Source organism: Salmo salar, chromosome 05 (genome assembly GCF_965601325.2).
Source record: "Salmo salar chromosome 05, fSalSal1, whole genome shotgun sequence".
Classification (NCBI taxonomy): domain Eukaryota; kingdom Metazoa; phylum Chordata; class Actinopteri; order Salmoniformes; family Salmonidae; genus Salmo; species Salmo salar.
This window is the reverse complement of record NC_138295.1, coordinates 66,671,015-66,686,306: the sequence shown is the minus strand read 5'-3', so window position 1 is coordinate 66,686,306 and position 15,292 is coordinate 66,671,015. Positions and strand designations below refer to the sequence as shown.

The window sequence follows — 15,292 nt, the reverse complement described above, 5'->3', positions numbered from 1 at the left end:
CATGATCGCAGTATATATACACCTGTTCTGAAAGGCCCCAGAGTCTGCAACACCACTAAGCAAGGGGCACCACCAAGCAAGTGGCACCATGAAGACCAAGGAGCTATCCAAACAGGTCAGGGACAAAGTTTTGAAGAAGTACAAATCAAGGTTGGGTTACAAAAACATATCAGAAACTTTGAACATCCCATGGAGCACCATTAAATCCATTATTAAAAAATTGAAAGAATATGGCACCACAACAAACCTGCCAAGAGAGGGCTGCCCACCAAAACTCACGGACCAGGCAAGGAGGGCATTAATCAGAGAGGCAACAAAGAGACCAAAGATAACCCTGAAGGAGCTGCAAAGCTCCACAGCGGAGATTGGAGTATCTGTCCATAGGACAACTTTAAGCCGTACACTCCACAGAGCTGGGCTTTACGGAAGAGTGGTCAGAAAAAAAGTCATTGCTTAAAGGAAAAAATAATCAAACATGTTTGGTGTATACCAAAAGGCATATGGGAGACTCCCCAAACATATGGAAGAAGGTACTCTGGTCAGATGAGACTAAAATTGAGCTTTTTGGCCATCAAGGAAAATGCTATGTCTGGCACAAACCCAACACCTCTCATCACCTCGAGAACCCAATCGTGGGGATGTTTTTCATTGGCAGGGACTGGGAAACTTGTCAGAATTGAAGGAATGATGGATGGCACTAAATACAGGGAAATTCTTGAGGGAAACCTGTTTCAGTCTTCCAGTTATTTGAGACTGGGACGGAGGTTCACCTTCCAGCAGGAAAATGACCCTAAGCATACTGCTGAAGCAACACTCGAGTGGTTTAAGGGGAAACATTTAAATGTCTTGGAATGGCCTAGTCAAAGCACAGACCTCAATCCAGTTGAGAATCTGTGGTATGACTTAAAGATTTCTGTACACCAGCTGAACCCATCCAACTTGAAGGAGCTGGAGCAGTTTGCCTTGAAGAATGGGCAAAATCCCAGTGGTTAGATGTGCCAAGCTTATAGAGACATACCCCAAGATACTTGCAGCTGTAATTGCTGCAAAAGGTGTCTCTACAAAGTATTGACTTTGGGGGGGGGGGGGGGGGGTGAATAGTTATGCACGCTCAAGTTTTCTGTGTTCTTATCTTATTTCTTGTTTGTTTCACAATAAAACATATTTTGCAACTTCATAGTGGTAGGTATGTTGTGTAAATCAAATGATACAACCCTACAAAAAATATATATACTGCTAAAAAAAATAAGGGGAACACTTATCCAACACATCCTAGATCTGAATGAAAGAAATAATCTTATTAAATACTTTTTTCTTTACATAGTTGAATGTGCTGACAACAAAATCACACAAAAATAATCAATGCAAATCCAATTTATCAACCCATGGAGGTCTGGATTTGGAGTCACACTCAAAATTAAAGTGGAAAACCACACTACAGGCTGATCCAACTTTGATGTAATGTCCTTAAAAGAAGTCAAAATGAGGCTCAATAGTGTGTGTGGCCTCCACGTGCCTGTATGACCTCCCTACAACGCCTGGGCATGCTCCTGATGAGGTGGCGGATGGTCTCCTGAGGGATCTCCTCCCAGACCTGCACTAAAGCATCCACCAACTTTTGGACAGTCTGTGGTGCAACGTGGCATGGTGGATGGAGCGAGACATGATGTCCCAGATGTGCTCAATTGGATTCAGGTCTGGGGAACGGGCGGGCCAGTCCATAGCATCAATGCCTTCCTCTTGCAGGAACTGCTGACACACTCCAGCCACATGAGGTCTAGCATTGTCTTGCATTAGGAGGAACCCAGGGCCAACCGCACCAGCATATGGTCTCACAAGGGGTCTGAGGATCTCATCTCGGTACCTAATGGCAGTCAGGCTACCTCTGGCGAGCACATGGAGGGCTGTGCGGCCCCCCAAAGAAATGCCACCCCACACCATGACTGACCCACCGCCAAACCGGTCATGCTGGAGGATGTTGCAGGCAGCAGAACGTTCTCCATGGCGTCTCCAGACTCTGTCACGTCTGTCACGTGCTCAGTGTGAACCTGTTTTCATCTGTGAAGAGCACAGGGCGCCAGTGGCGAATTTGCCAATCTTGGTGTTCTCTGGCAAATGCCAAACGTCCTGCACGGTGTTGGGCTGTAAGCACAACCCCCACCTGTGGACATCGGGCCCTCATACCACCCTCATGGAGTCTGTTTCTGACCGTTTGAGCAGACACATGTACATTTGTGGCCTGCTGGAGGTCATTTTGCAGGGCTCTGGCAGTGCTCCTCCTGCTCCTCCTTGCACAAAGGCGGAGGTAGCGGTCCTGCTGCTGGGTTGTTGCCCTCCTACGGCCTCCTCCACGTCTCCTGATGTACTGGCCTGTCTCCTGGTAGCGCCTCCATGCTCTGGACACTACGCTGACAGACACAGCAAACCTTCTTGCCACAGCTCACATTGATGTGCCATCCTGGATGAGCTGCACTACCTGAGCCACTTGTGTGGGTTGTAGACTCCGTCTCATGCTACCACTAGAGTGAAAGCACCGCCAGCATTCAAAAGTGACCAAAACATCAGCCAGGAAGCATAGCATCTGTGGTCCCCACCTGCAGAAACACTCCTTTATTGGGGGTGTCTTGCTAATTGCCTATAATTTCCACCTGTTGTCTATTCCATTTGCACAACAGCATGTGAAATTTATTGTCAATCAGTGTTGCTTCCTAAGTGGACAGTTTGATTTCACAGAAGTGTGATTGACTTGGAGTTACATTGTGTTGTTTAAGTGTTCCCTTTATTTTTTTGAGCAGTGTATTTTAATTCCAGGTTGTAAGGCAACAAAATAGGAAAAATGCTAAGGGGGGTGAATACGTTCACAAGCCACTGTCCACACCAATATACCATTATTATTTGGGATACTCAAGTGTTCTGCTTTGAGTTGACGCATATAAACATCATATCCTGTTTGCAATAACACAGAAAAAGCTTGTGTACCGGTTATGAAAAACCCAGATAAGATGCCTGGGATTTTTTTATTTTTTATTGAACCTTTATTTAACTAGGCAAGTCAGTTAAGAACAAATTCATATTTACAGTGACGGCCTACCCCGGCCAAACCCTAACCTGAATGAAGCTGGGCCAATTTTGCGCCTCCCTATGGGACTCCCAATCATAGCCGATTGTGATACACCCTGGAATTAGACCAGGGTCTGTAGTGGCACCTCTAGCACTGAGATGCAGTGCCTTATACTGCTGTGCCACTCGGGAGCCAATATGGGGTACTGTGGCATGTAAACATCTTATCCCATTTGCTGTTGTTTCTGTGGTCTGTGCAGGATCAGTTTCACATGTCATGGGTGTTGTGGGATGATGTTTTCATAATTCTTACATTTGGTAGGCCGTGTCAACTGTAGTTTGACACGTGCAGCTTCCCTTCTGCCATAACTTGTTGCATCAGAAGACTAAATAAAGTGGCGCTGACCAGAATAATGTCTTACATTGATTGAAGGAATGCATTAGTAATCTAGTTAATACCGGTAAAGTTGTCTCTTTCGTTTAGGAACTGGGGAGAAAACGGAATAACTCCATACCAGTGGAAAGATCGGTCCTATGCAACATTTCCAAATGTCATCAGTGTGACCTGTTTTAAGGAAATGAAAATCGGAGAAAACGACGAAACACATGTCTGATATGGTTCAGTTTGTCTTGAGTGCATATTGTATGTGGTTGAAATCATTTTTCTCCACTCCTGTTCCTGAGACATATTTTATACAATTTCTCTGAAAGAAATGCATAATTCTGCAGGAGATAATATTTCGCATAGAAATCCGAAGAGGGTGGCCAGCAGAGATAGATGGGATGGGCTGAGGGAAGCTGAGGGTTGGGATGTGGAATTGGAGACAAGTGAGAGTGGAGTTGCTGGGCGGGGGATAGAATGACAGTCGAAGATAAAAGTTAAAAAAATAAAGTCAAAATAAAACATAACAAAAAGAACATTTGAATGACACTGAGGGGCAGTGTTGTTACAGTTAATGCTGGTTTGCCTGAGGCTGATGCCGTGCAGGTGTTTGTACTCATGCGATATACACACACGATATACACACACTCTCAAATGCACATATGTGCACATACACGGACACACACATGTAAATAGTGCCATATATGCACTCAAACATATTCCGTTGGCCTCACTGTTATGATTTTTGTTGTCCTTGAAGTCTTTTGTTTTTTGCATTGTTGTTTTCTGTTTTCCTTTGTTTTTCTCTTTTGTTCATTTTGTTGGGGGGGGGGTCTTGGGGATGGGGAATGGAATTATTGTATTTATTTATGAATTTTCTCTTGGGGGGGTTGTGGGGGGGTCTTGGATGGTTGAGGGGCAGCTCTTGGGGAACTGTGGGGGGGATCTTGCAGGGCTGGTGGGAGATCTGTTGACGTGCCCTTGAGTGTTGACCCTGGTTGTTTCTGTGTGTCTCTCTGGATGGGAGACTGTCAGATGACTAATGTGATGTAGTTGTTGAGCGGCTTCACTGCAAGTATATTGAATGTTTTAAATATTCAATAAAGAAATATATTATAAATTGTTTTATTATTTTACTCTACATATGAGAGGTTATAGACCTACAGTCAGTGTCCATATTTCAGTTACTATACCATTTAACCCATATGAACTTCAAATAGGAATATTCTGTTTATTCATGGATACAGGGATACTCATGAGCGGGATATCAAAGATACATGTAAACAGCTTATCACGATTAAGACCTTAAGCGGGATATAACCTACCATCCGGAATACTGTGCGCATGTAAATGTGGTCATTGTTTAGGACCTTAGTGATTCAGAGGTTCCTCTTTGGTCATAGAAATGAAATGTTTTCTCTATGAGACGGTCTTCTCTTTTCCTTTCTCTGTGGCCCAATTGTGTTGTTGAAGTATGCGTGTGTTTGTCTGATGCATTCCTTCTTTCAGGTCCTAGGCACCCCCTGTGAGGATACCTGGCCAGGGGTCCACTCCCTGCCCCACTTCAAACCAGGTGAGGAACACACGCACGCGCACACACACATACACACGCACGCGCACACACACATACACACACACGCACACACACACACGCGCGCGCACACACACATTCACACACGCATGCGCGCATACACGCACGCGCGCATGCGCACACACACACACACGCGCACATACACACACGCACGCACACACACACACACACACCATAGGTCCAACAGTCAGAACCAGACTTTGACTCCAGTTCTACTTTGTAAACCTTGGAGGCATGCCTCTGTAGTTCACACAGCCCAGGCAGCCTGTGAGCCAGCTGTACCATCGCTGTGCCATCCCTGTGCCATACTAAAGCTACTGCTGCTGCCCTCTGGGAGCTCATTAGAGACAGACTGGACGGTGCTCGCAGATTAGTGTTGGCATGCTGGAACACACAGAGAGATAGAGGGGGAATTAGAGGAGTGACAGAGAGAGGAGGATGGAGAGAGAAGAAGAGGGACAGAGGGAGAGCAGGGGTATCATGATGTGAGTGGCGTGTTTAGCTGTATCTCCTGTGACCAATTACAGAGGAACTGGGGTGTGAAACACACACAAACACACACACCTAATCGCATGTCCTGTGGCCATGGCTGTGGTTGGCCATAGTTCTATGTTGTCCTGCTGCCGTGGGCAGCTGTGTGAGCAACACACACTGTTCTGTCCTGCTGCTCCTGTCATCCACAGACCTGGCTTCAGTGTACCAGATCAGTGATCTCTGCATGACAATAGGTATACACACAATACACCATTTTATTATCAGCAATTGAGGCAGTTGCCTGCTCAGATGTCCAATGCAAGACCACCTCCCTCTCTTAATAAGTGTCTCTCCAAGCTACCTGTTTCCTCCATAAAGTGAACAATCTTTTGACTGAATCCCGGGATAGAGAGAACCTTTTATTTTCTTATTTTTTCTCTAAAGGGATGCCCAATGTCACAATGATCTAATCTAAACAGCTGTTTCAACCCTCTCAATGTCACCATCACTCAACCACAAAGTGATCATTAGCACGTAACAGATGCTTTATCAGAAGAAAGTTAACACTCTGGGTGTAGTTATATCTTCCCAACACCAGAGGACAGTGTTGTCTCACTCTATCCCTCTGAATATATCCTACCTCACTGAGAGCTTCTCAATCTGACCAGCTTTTAGTCTTCCTCCTGATCTGTAATCAGTTTCCAGACATTAAATCAAACACAGAGATGGTATCAGCACGTTGTTTATGATTCTTCACATTCTCAGCATTACTTTCAATAATTCACAGCCATGTTTACAGCCCTGGTTTTTCACTCTGGTGTTCGCAGCGCAACCTTTTAGGTTTGAAATGTAGACAGCCATGACACTTAGCCTGACCTTGGCCCAGGGCCTTGGCCCAGAGCCTTGGTGCTTTACGATGGGCTGGAGGATATTTAGTACAACCACAGTATATCAGACATTTGAGAAAGACAGGAGTAATCTGGATATCAAAACAACTCTGTCTCATATATGTCTAATCCCTGACTCTGGAACAGTCTTACCATCTCTCTGTCCTCCCCACTCAATAACTCCTTAACTCAAACTGTAGCTATTCCGTATCTCTCTCCCCCTCTGTCTAGCAGTGGAACAGTGGCTACTCTCTCTCTCCCCTCTGCCCCTCTCCCTAACCCATGGTTGGCTGTCTAGCTGTCTCTCTGCCCCCAGTCTAGTCCTGGAGGTTGGCAGTTATAGTGTTAGTCTGAAAACAGAGGTCTCCACACAGAGGTTTTGGACGAGGAAGTCGAGCTGTCAGAGGTGCACTCACACACATACACCTAGCCATTCATACCGTACACACACACACACACACACACACACACACACACACACACCACACACACACACACACACACACACACACACACACCTAGCCATTCATACCGTACACACACACACACACACACACACACACACACACACACACACACACACACACACACACACACACACACCTAGCCATTCATACCGTACACACACACACACACACACACACACACACACACACACACACACACACACACACACACACCTAGCCATTCATACCGTAGACACACACACACACACACCTAGCCATTCATACCGTAGACACACACACACACACACACACACACACACACACACACACACACACACACACACACACACACACTCACATACACTTAGCCATTCATACCGTAGACACACACACACACACACACACACACACACACACACACACACACACACACACACACACACACACACACACACACACACACACACACACACACACACACACACACACACAAAATTACTTTTAATATATAAGAATAGTACCATTTAGCAGATGCTTTTATCCAAAGCGACTTACAGTTATGCGTGCATACATTATAAGTACGGTGGCCCTGGGAATCGAACCCACTATCCTGGCGTTGCAAGCATCATGCTCTACCAACTGATGTTAACCTCTTGTTAAATCACATACTGTACAATGAAACATTTGTTGCAAAACTTCACAAATGTGTCCTGATGATGAATATGAACATGTTTCTATTGTCTCTCTGTGTCTTTACCCATTCAGACAGCTTTACTGTCTACAGTTCCAAGAAGCTCAGACAAGCATGGAATAAGTAAGTGTACCGTTTTTGTCACATAAATGTGTGTGTGAGAGAGAGAGGGTGTGTGTGTGTGTGTGTGTGTGTGTGTGTGTGTGTGTGTGTGTGTGTGTGTGTGTGTGTGTGTGTGTGTGTGTGTGTGTGTGTGTGTGTGTGTGTGTGTTTGCGCCCATTCATATGTGTATGCATGGTCAGAGGGCCATTTTGTATGCCAGGTCAGAGGGCCATTTTCCTACAGACCCACTTTTGTGCTCTTCCTGTCTGTGAATGTTACGCTCCAGACCGCCAACCCCCCACCACTCCATCCATACATCCCTCTCTTTTCTCTCCCTGAGCCCTCCATACTGAAGACCCCTGGGACTGTTCTGGTCCCCTAACAGACATTAGTAGCCCAGTTAGAGATGGCTGTTGTCCAGTGTGTGTGTGTGTGTGTGTGTGTGTGTGTGTGTGTGTGTGTGTGTGTGTGTGTGTGTGTGTGTGTGTGTGTGTGTGTGTGTGTGTGTGTGTGTGTGTGTGTGTGTGTGTGCGCGTGTGTGTGTGCTTCCTCTCAGCGCTCTACCCTCGGGGCGTCTAGACCTACAGACAGCTCACACACTCTTCCCAGGGTTCATCTGGTTTAGAGGGGGAGGGGGGGGCACCCAGATCGGGGTCATGCCACTGGTGTCGTGCCACCAGAGCACCCAGCCCTGACACAGATGGCAGGAAAGGGCACCGGGGACATTCCAGATGTGGACCACCCTCTGCCCCTGGCACTCATCAGGAGCCTGGGGGGACAGGCAGAGACAGGGTGACTTGATGATTTGGTCACAGATACGCAGAATGTCTCACAGTCTTCTGGTCTGGCTCAGTGCTGAGAACTCTTGGCCTCTGTAGTGACCACATTAACCATGGCCAAGGGGTTAAAAGTCAACGTTCCACATTCTCTCTCGCAGTATCACAGTTTCCTTTTTCAGATGAATATAAAATAACATTTGATTGATGGCTCAAAAGGAGAGAGAAAGAGAGCAGCAATACATTTTATGTTTATCTGTGTGTGTGTGTGTGTGTGTGTGTGTGTGTGTGTGTGTGTGTGTGTGTGTGTGTGTGTGTGTGTGTGTGTGTGTGTGTGTGTCTACAAGTACAGTATGTGTAGATTTTCTCTCAGTCTTTGAGAGATACTGTAGCAGTGAGAGAGATACTGTAGCAGTGAGAGAGATACTGTAGTAGTGAGAGAGATACTGTAGCAGTGAGAGAGATACTGTAGCAGTGAGAGAGATACTGTAGCAGTGAGAGTCAGAAAGTCAGCCAGTTGATGGTGGAGCCAGAGCAGTGGAGCCTCAGTAACAGACTGACTGACAGACAGACTGACCTGGGTAACAGACTGACTGACAGACAGACTGACCTGGGTAACTGACTGACAGACAGACAGACTGACCTGGGTGACAGACTGACTGACAGACAGACTGACCTGGGTAACAGACTGACTGACAGACAGACTGACCTGGGTAACAGACTGACTGACAGACAGACTGACCTGGGTGACAGACTGACTGACAGACAGACTGACCTGGATAACAGAATGACTGACAGACAGACTGACCTGGGTAACAGACTGACTGACAGACAGACTGACCTGGGTAACAGACTGACTGACAGACAGACTGACTGACCTGGGTAACAGACTGACTGACAGACAGACTGACTGACCTGGGTAACAGACTGACTGACAGACAGACTGACCTGGGTAACAGACTGACTGACAGACAGACTGACCTGGGTAACAGACTGACTGACAGACAGACTGACCTGGGTAACAGACTGACTGACAGACAGACTGACCTGGGTAACAGACTGACTGACAGACAGACTGACCTGGGTAACAGACTGACCTGAGTAACAGACTGACTGACAGACAGACTGACCTGGGTAACAGACTGACTGACAGACAGACTGACCTTAGAGGAATGACTGCCGTGTCCCATGCCCTCTATGTATGACCCCCCCCAGGATGGGCATGCTGAACGCTCCAGTTCACACAGTCTGTCTCTCTGTCCCTGGCCTCTCCGTGTCTATCTGCATGTCCCCCCGGCCCTGCTCCACTACACTCCACCCCCTCTGCCTAGCCACTCTAGCCCCTGCCCCATTCTCCCCTCCTCCCCTTGGACCCCAGCCAGTCTATGAGGAAATAAATATGTGAAGAAAGAAACTGGACGGAATGTTAATGACCGCTGCTTCTTCCCCCTCCTTTTATACTGTGCCAGGTCCTGATGAAGTTGATATGAACACATGCATCTCTCTCCCCCTCTCAATTCCTCTCTCTCTCTCCCTCTTCCAATTCCTCTCTCTCTCCCCTCCCAATTCCTCTCTCTCTCTCCCTCTTCCAATTCCTCTCTCTCTCCCTCTTCCAATTCCTCTTTCTCTCTCCCTCTTCCAATTCCTCTCTCTCCCTCTTCCAATTCCTCTTTCTCTCTCCCTCTTCCAATCCCTCTTTCTCTCTCCCCCTCCCAATTCCTCTTTCTCTCTCCCCCTCCCAATTCCTCTTTCTCTCTCCCCTCGCAATTCCTCTTTCTCTCTCCCCCTCCCAATTCCTCTCTCGCTCTCCCCTCGCAATTCCTCTTTCTCTCTCCCCCTCCCAATTCCTCTTTCTCTCTCCCCCTCCCAATTCCTCTCTCTCTCTCTCTCTCTCTCCCCCTCCCAATTCCTCTTTCTCTCTCCCCTCCCAATTCCTCTTTCTCTCTCCCCCCTCCCAATTACTCTCTCGCTCTCCCCTCCCAATTCCTCTCTCTTTCTTCTCCTTGCACTGAGAGCTCTCCCTCTTTCTCTCTCTCTCTCCCTCCTCCTATCTCTCTCCCTCTCCCTCTGCCCCGTACCCACCTCACTACTACTCTGATATTGATAGCTGGGGTAGTTTTCTCATTCTATGGTTTGTTTGGATCAGATCAGACATTCACAGGCATCGCATGCGAATAAGATGTAAGGGTCAGAGCACCCGGCATGCTGGCATTCCTCAGTTTAACGGTTTCAGAAGTGCTTGTGTGTTTTTGTAATGGTAAGACTACCCCCCCCTGTTTACATTGACTGTATGTTCAGTACAGCTTGTATAACCCATATAACCCTGTGTTCAGCACTTTATTAGCCAGCGGAGTCTTTGAAAGTAGCTCGGCTGACGGTGGTGTTGCATGCCAGACAGAGCTTGTCAGTGTGTAGATCCATTCTGCTCTCACATATCTCTTTGTGCAATAGTACCCTCATCCACAATGACTCACACATGCTGAAAGGCAAGCAGCTCTCCTGGACTGCTGTCGGGTCTTGCAGGGACATATGTTTTGACACAGCCACAAAGACTTGTTCCAAAATAGTGTTTGGTTGCTATCCGTGTTGGGTGCTGTTGAAAGGTCCTGCTGTGCTGCCGTGCCTTGCCTGAGTTATAACCATGGCATAGTGGTGGGGGAAGGCCAACAATAGGAGCAGGTGTTACTGCCTGTAGTCACACACACGCACACACACACACATGTGCATACACACACGTACTCATGCTTTCTGCCCTCCCAGGTCCCGGCTGTGGTTTCCTCATGGAAAAACATGACGACATGAAAAGGCGTCTCGCTCTGAAGACGGAATGCTTCTTTCCGCTGTGAACGTCCCATCAACCCGGGATGTTTGATTGTCGGAGGAGATATCGATCACAGATGTGTGCTTGTTTACTCATAGCATCTGACCTAGCTAGCTAGCCGAGTCAATCTTCCCGCTCAGGCTAGCTGACAGCGTTAGCAGGCAGGAATGCACACCTATATCAGCAACACAAGCCCTTTATTTTCTAAGATTTTTATATCGAGGTGAAGTTCACCCAGTCAGTGATACCTGTTTGTTCCTTTGTTTCTGGCTCTGTTGTTGCTCAGACTGTAACACCTTTTATCAGGTCAAATTAGCAATGCCTGATGGGATTTTGTACCTTTTTCTGTCATGCTAAAACCTGACTTGTAAACGCACACTACACTTTCTGATTATACAGTATGTTCTAGATCAATCACACAGTGACCTGTAGTAATCATTATACTCCCCTGCATTACCCCACCCTTAAGCCTCAAAAGTTATGTTTCGTTTAAAATGGGAACCTACCCATTTTTACATTGAGTTCAACATCCTCCATCTGTGGTGAAAATGAAGGGAGAAGAAGGCCCTGATGGAGTTAGTTAGCTGTGTTCCTCTCTGCAGAGAGGGTCTATTGAGTTCAGTAGTGTAGATCTGCTCTATTCCCTCTGAGAGGAGGAGAGACGGGAGGAGGAACTGTGGGAGTGGGCTTCAGAGTTCCTGCCATTAGGTCTGTCTGTGATGAGAACTCAGAGGACTCGCTCTCTCTTTAACACACACACACACACACACACACACACACACACACACACACACACACACACACACACACACACACACACACACACACACACACACACACACACACAGAGCTCGGTAGCTCCGGCAGAGGGAGGAATAACATCATGGTTATTTAATGGACTGCAGGCCTAATTACTGACTGACTTGGTTATACTTTGTTATTTTATCTGTTTCTGCGTCCCCTTCGGTGCTGGATGGTAGGCGGGTTCAGGAGTTCAGAGCCTCCCCGTACGAACACACACGCGTCGAACGCACATGCGCGTGGGGCAGTTCAATGAAAGCCTACAGGGAATTGAGAGGCTGCCTCTGTCTTCACCCTCTCTGATGAAGTCTTTCATTTTTCATGGTGACCGGGTCGGCCTGTGTCACGGGCATGCCAGGGAGAGGAGGTTGTGAAATTCCCCCTGAGACACCAGGGCCAGCCATTGTCAATGGCAACCCTGGAGCAATTACGTTTCAGTGCTTTGCTCAAGGGCACATCAACAGATTTTTCAAATCCTAGGGGATTTGAACTAGCAATCTTTCAGTTACTGGCCCAGCACTCTAACCAGTAGGCTACCTTCCGCCCTGTTTCTGTTATGTAGGTAGTGAACCATGCTAACTGTCTGTCTGTCTTCCCTGTAGGTTGGGCTATGTGGACCATGCTGAGGAGTTAGCCTCTAGGTTCCTCCAGTGCTTCCCAAAGAACCGTCTGTCTGCTCAGGCAGCTCTCCAGCACGAGTACTTCAGCCACCTTCCTCCACGGCTCTGGGAGATCTCAGACAGTATGTATAACTTTACTAAGATACTGGATCTCTGTCTTTTATTTAGCTTTCTCTCTCTCTCTCTCTCTCTCTCTCTCTCTCTCTCTCTCTCTCTCTCTCTCTCTCTCTCTCTCTCTCTCTCTCCCTCTGTCTAGAGGTGAATCTGTATCCCTACATCACTCCAAAGCAATGGTCTTCCCCCCTCTTTCTATGTATTTCTCCATATCTCTCACCCTCTCTTCCTCTCTACCCCCCCACACACATTCTCTCCATAAAGCAGTGGAACTAGTGGTTGTTGTTGTTCATGCAGAGAGATCCTCTGTTAAAAGCCCAGATGGACCTCAGTTGTCCAGCTCAAGATCTGCGTTTGGATGTCTTTTCCATCTTACTCACTTGTTAAGTAAAAACAGATGAGTTCTGGTGGAGCGTGATCTTCTCTCTTACATTAAGAGTCTATGAGAAGAAGGGGAGTGAGAATCCGTCTACTCTGCTCAATGCTTTGCAACAAAAAGTTGTTTATGAAAGTATTGTATTAATATGAGTTCTGTTCATCTGGTCAGCCACGTGCTTCATTATGTTTGTGTCAGTAGCTTCAGCCAAGATATCTATGATCGTATGCTATCCTTTCATGTTTTTGGTATGCTATTTTTATATCTGAGAATTAAGCAATGATATCAGGCCACACCCGGCCATGATTACAGACATCTGTGTGTGTCCTTTGACACTATATAAACTATTCACCCCACATTGTTTGTCATTATACCCTGATGAAGACAGCTTGTCTGTCGAAACGTTGGTTATTAGGTTATTCAGTTATTGCATCTGAGCTCCTAGTGTGCGGCTCTCCTTAAATTGTTTAAGTGTTCTACTCCGCTAGCCAGCACCTCGCCTAAATAGGTGTGCGTTTCTTTCACCTCTAGATGAATCTGTTACCCAGTAAACAGCACCCTACCGACAAAATGCTCTTAAACGATGCCGAATGATAATTATCTTCCTGACACTGGTCAAAGACCCAAACAAGATGACTTTGAATATAGCCAAAGGGAACGTGATAAGATCATTGTATCAGAGTCCCTTTTTGACATGCCGGGGGGTAATTCTGACCTCTCGAAAGAACTGTTAAACTTATCTAAGCGCCAGACGAGAATGCGTCTACATGTAGTCACTCTTAGTGATTATGTGGGTCAAGGCATTATTCCACGGGGAACCATCACTGGGACAGCGTACAGATGATTTCTGGGAGCGCTGGTGTGCCATCCTGAACAAATGCTCTATTGATTTAATGACATTAATTGTTGACCAATTTAAAAATAATTGTATTAAAATGGATAACACGATTGAAGAGAAACGCACAGCTCTGCAAGGAGCTGTTAATGATGATGGCATATTCAATGAACTGGTGAAAACTAACCAAGCGCTCCAGGACAGGTTGTCTACAGAAATAAAGGAACTTAAAATCAAGAAACTCAACCCTTCTGGAGAAACCCTGATAAAAGAGGTCCTGCTCCTCCTCTCCATGACAGCCGCAGGAGGGATGCCGCTTACTTCTATCCACCTCGTCTGGCCAAAGCTCTACAACCAGCGCCTCATCCGCTTCCAGTGGCACTTTTTTATCCAACGAGAGACTGGGCCGACGGAAGCGAGGGGGTGGCCGCGGACACGCGCACCGACGAGATACCGCACCCGACCCACACGGTCCCAGAACCCACGGGACTGAGTGTCTTCAATTTATCAAGATATTGAGCCCTGCCCATGTCTCCTTGCTTAATAAAGGGTTATATGTTGTGCCTACAACTCAGTGCAACGATTTCGATGTTAAGGTAGACATGTTTACGTTTTTCTAGAAACATCCGTTTAAGGGAATACTTTAGCTCCCCTAATCGTGATATTTCTGCTGAACATGTAGGCTGCTCCACCTGCACATACTCTGACTCCTTTTAGAAGTAAGAGTTATTTTGTACCTCCAGCCAATCGCAATCACTCTATTGAGACATATTGCAGACAGGTTGAAAAAGATGTTGCTCATCTCCTTAAGAACAAACAGGAGTACACATCTTTCCATCATTTACCTCAGGATGAAAACAAGCTTTGCTTGATTTACAATCCGATACGTCAGTCCTTACCCGCCCTGCTGATAAGGGTGGGTTGGTTGTACTCATGGATAGGGCTGTTTATGTAAATGAGTGTCATAGACAACTGTTTGACAACACCTTTTACAAGAAACTCAGAAGTGACCCCGCTGCCCAATTTCAGAACACGATCTTTACTGTCCTAGATGGGTCTTTAAGTTCTGGTCAGATAAGCAAAAAAGAACACGACTTTTTGGCTATTCAACACCCTAAAATTGCTACTTTCTATACTTTGCCGAAATTACACAAGAATGTTACAAAACCTCCAGGGCGCCCTATTGTAGCGGGCATTGATGCAGGAACGGCCCCTCTATCAACTTTTGTTTACTTTTTTATTAGATCACACGCAGAACAGCTCCTTTGTAAAGGACACCAGCAGTATGATCTCAGAACAGCTCCTTTGTAAAGGG

General features: G+C 46.6%; 1 protein-coding gene across 2 annotated transcripts in view; it reads left to right on the top strand.

Moving 5' to 3' along the window:
- Nucleotides 1–15,292, top strand: part of LOC106605507 (cyclin-dependent kinase 14) — a 198,205-nt gene that overhangs the window by 125,466 nt on the left and 57,447 nt on the right. For both annotated transcript variants that reach the window (XM_045718621.2, XM_045718622.2), the window contains 3 exons: nucleotides 4,952–5,015; nucleotides 7,606–7,654; nucleotides 12,635–12,774. In XM_045718621.2, coding sequence (XP_045574577.1) covers nucleotides 4,952–5,015; nucleotides 7,606–7,654; nucleotides 12,635–12,774 — 253 coding nt within the window. The remainder of the gene's footprint in view (nucleotides 1–4,951; nucleotides 5,016–7,605; nucleotides 7,655–12,634; nucleotides 12,775–15,292) is intronic.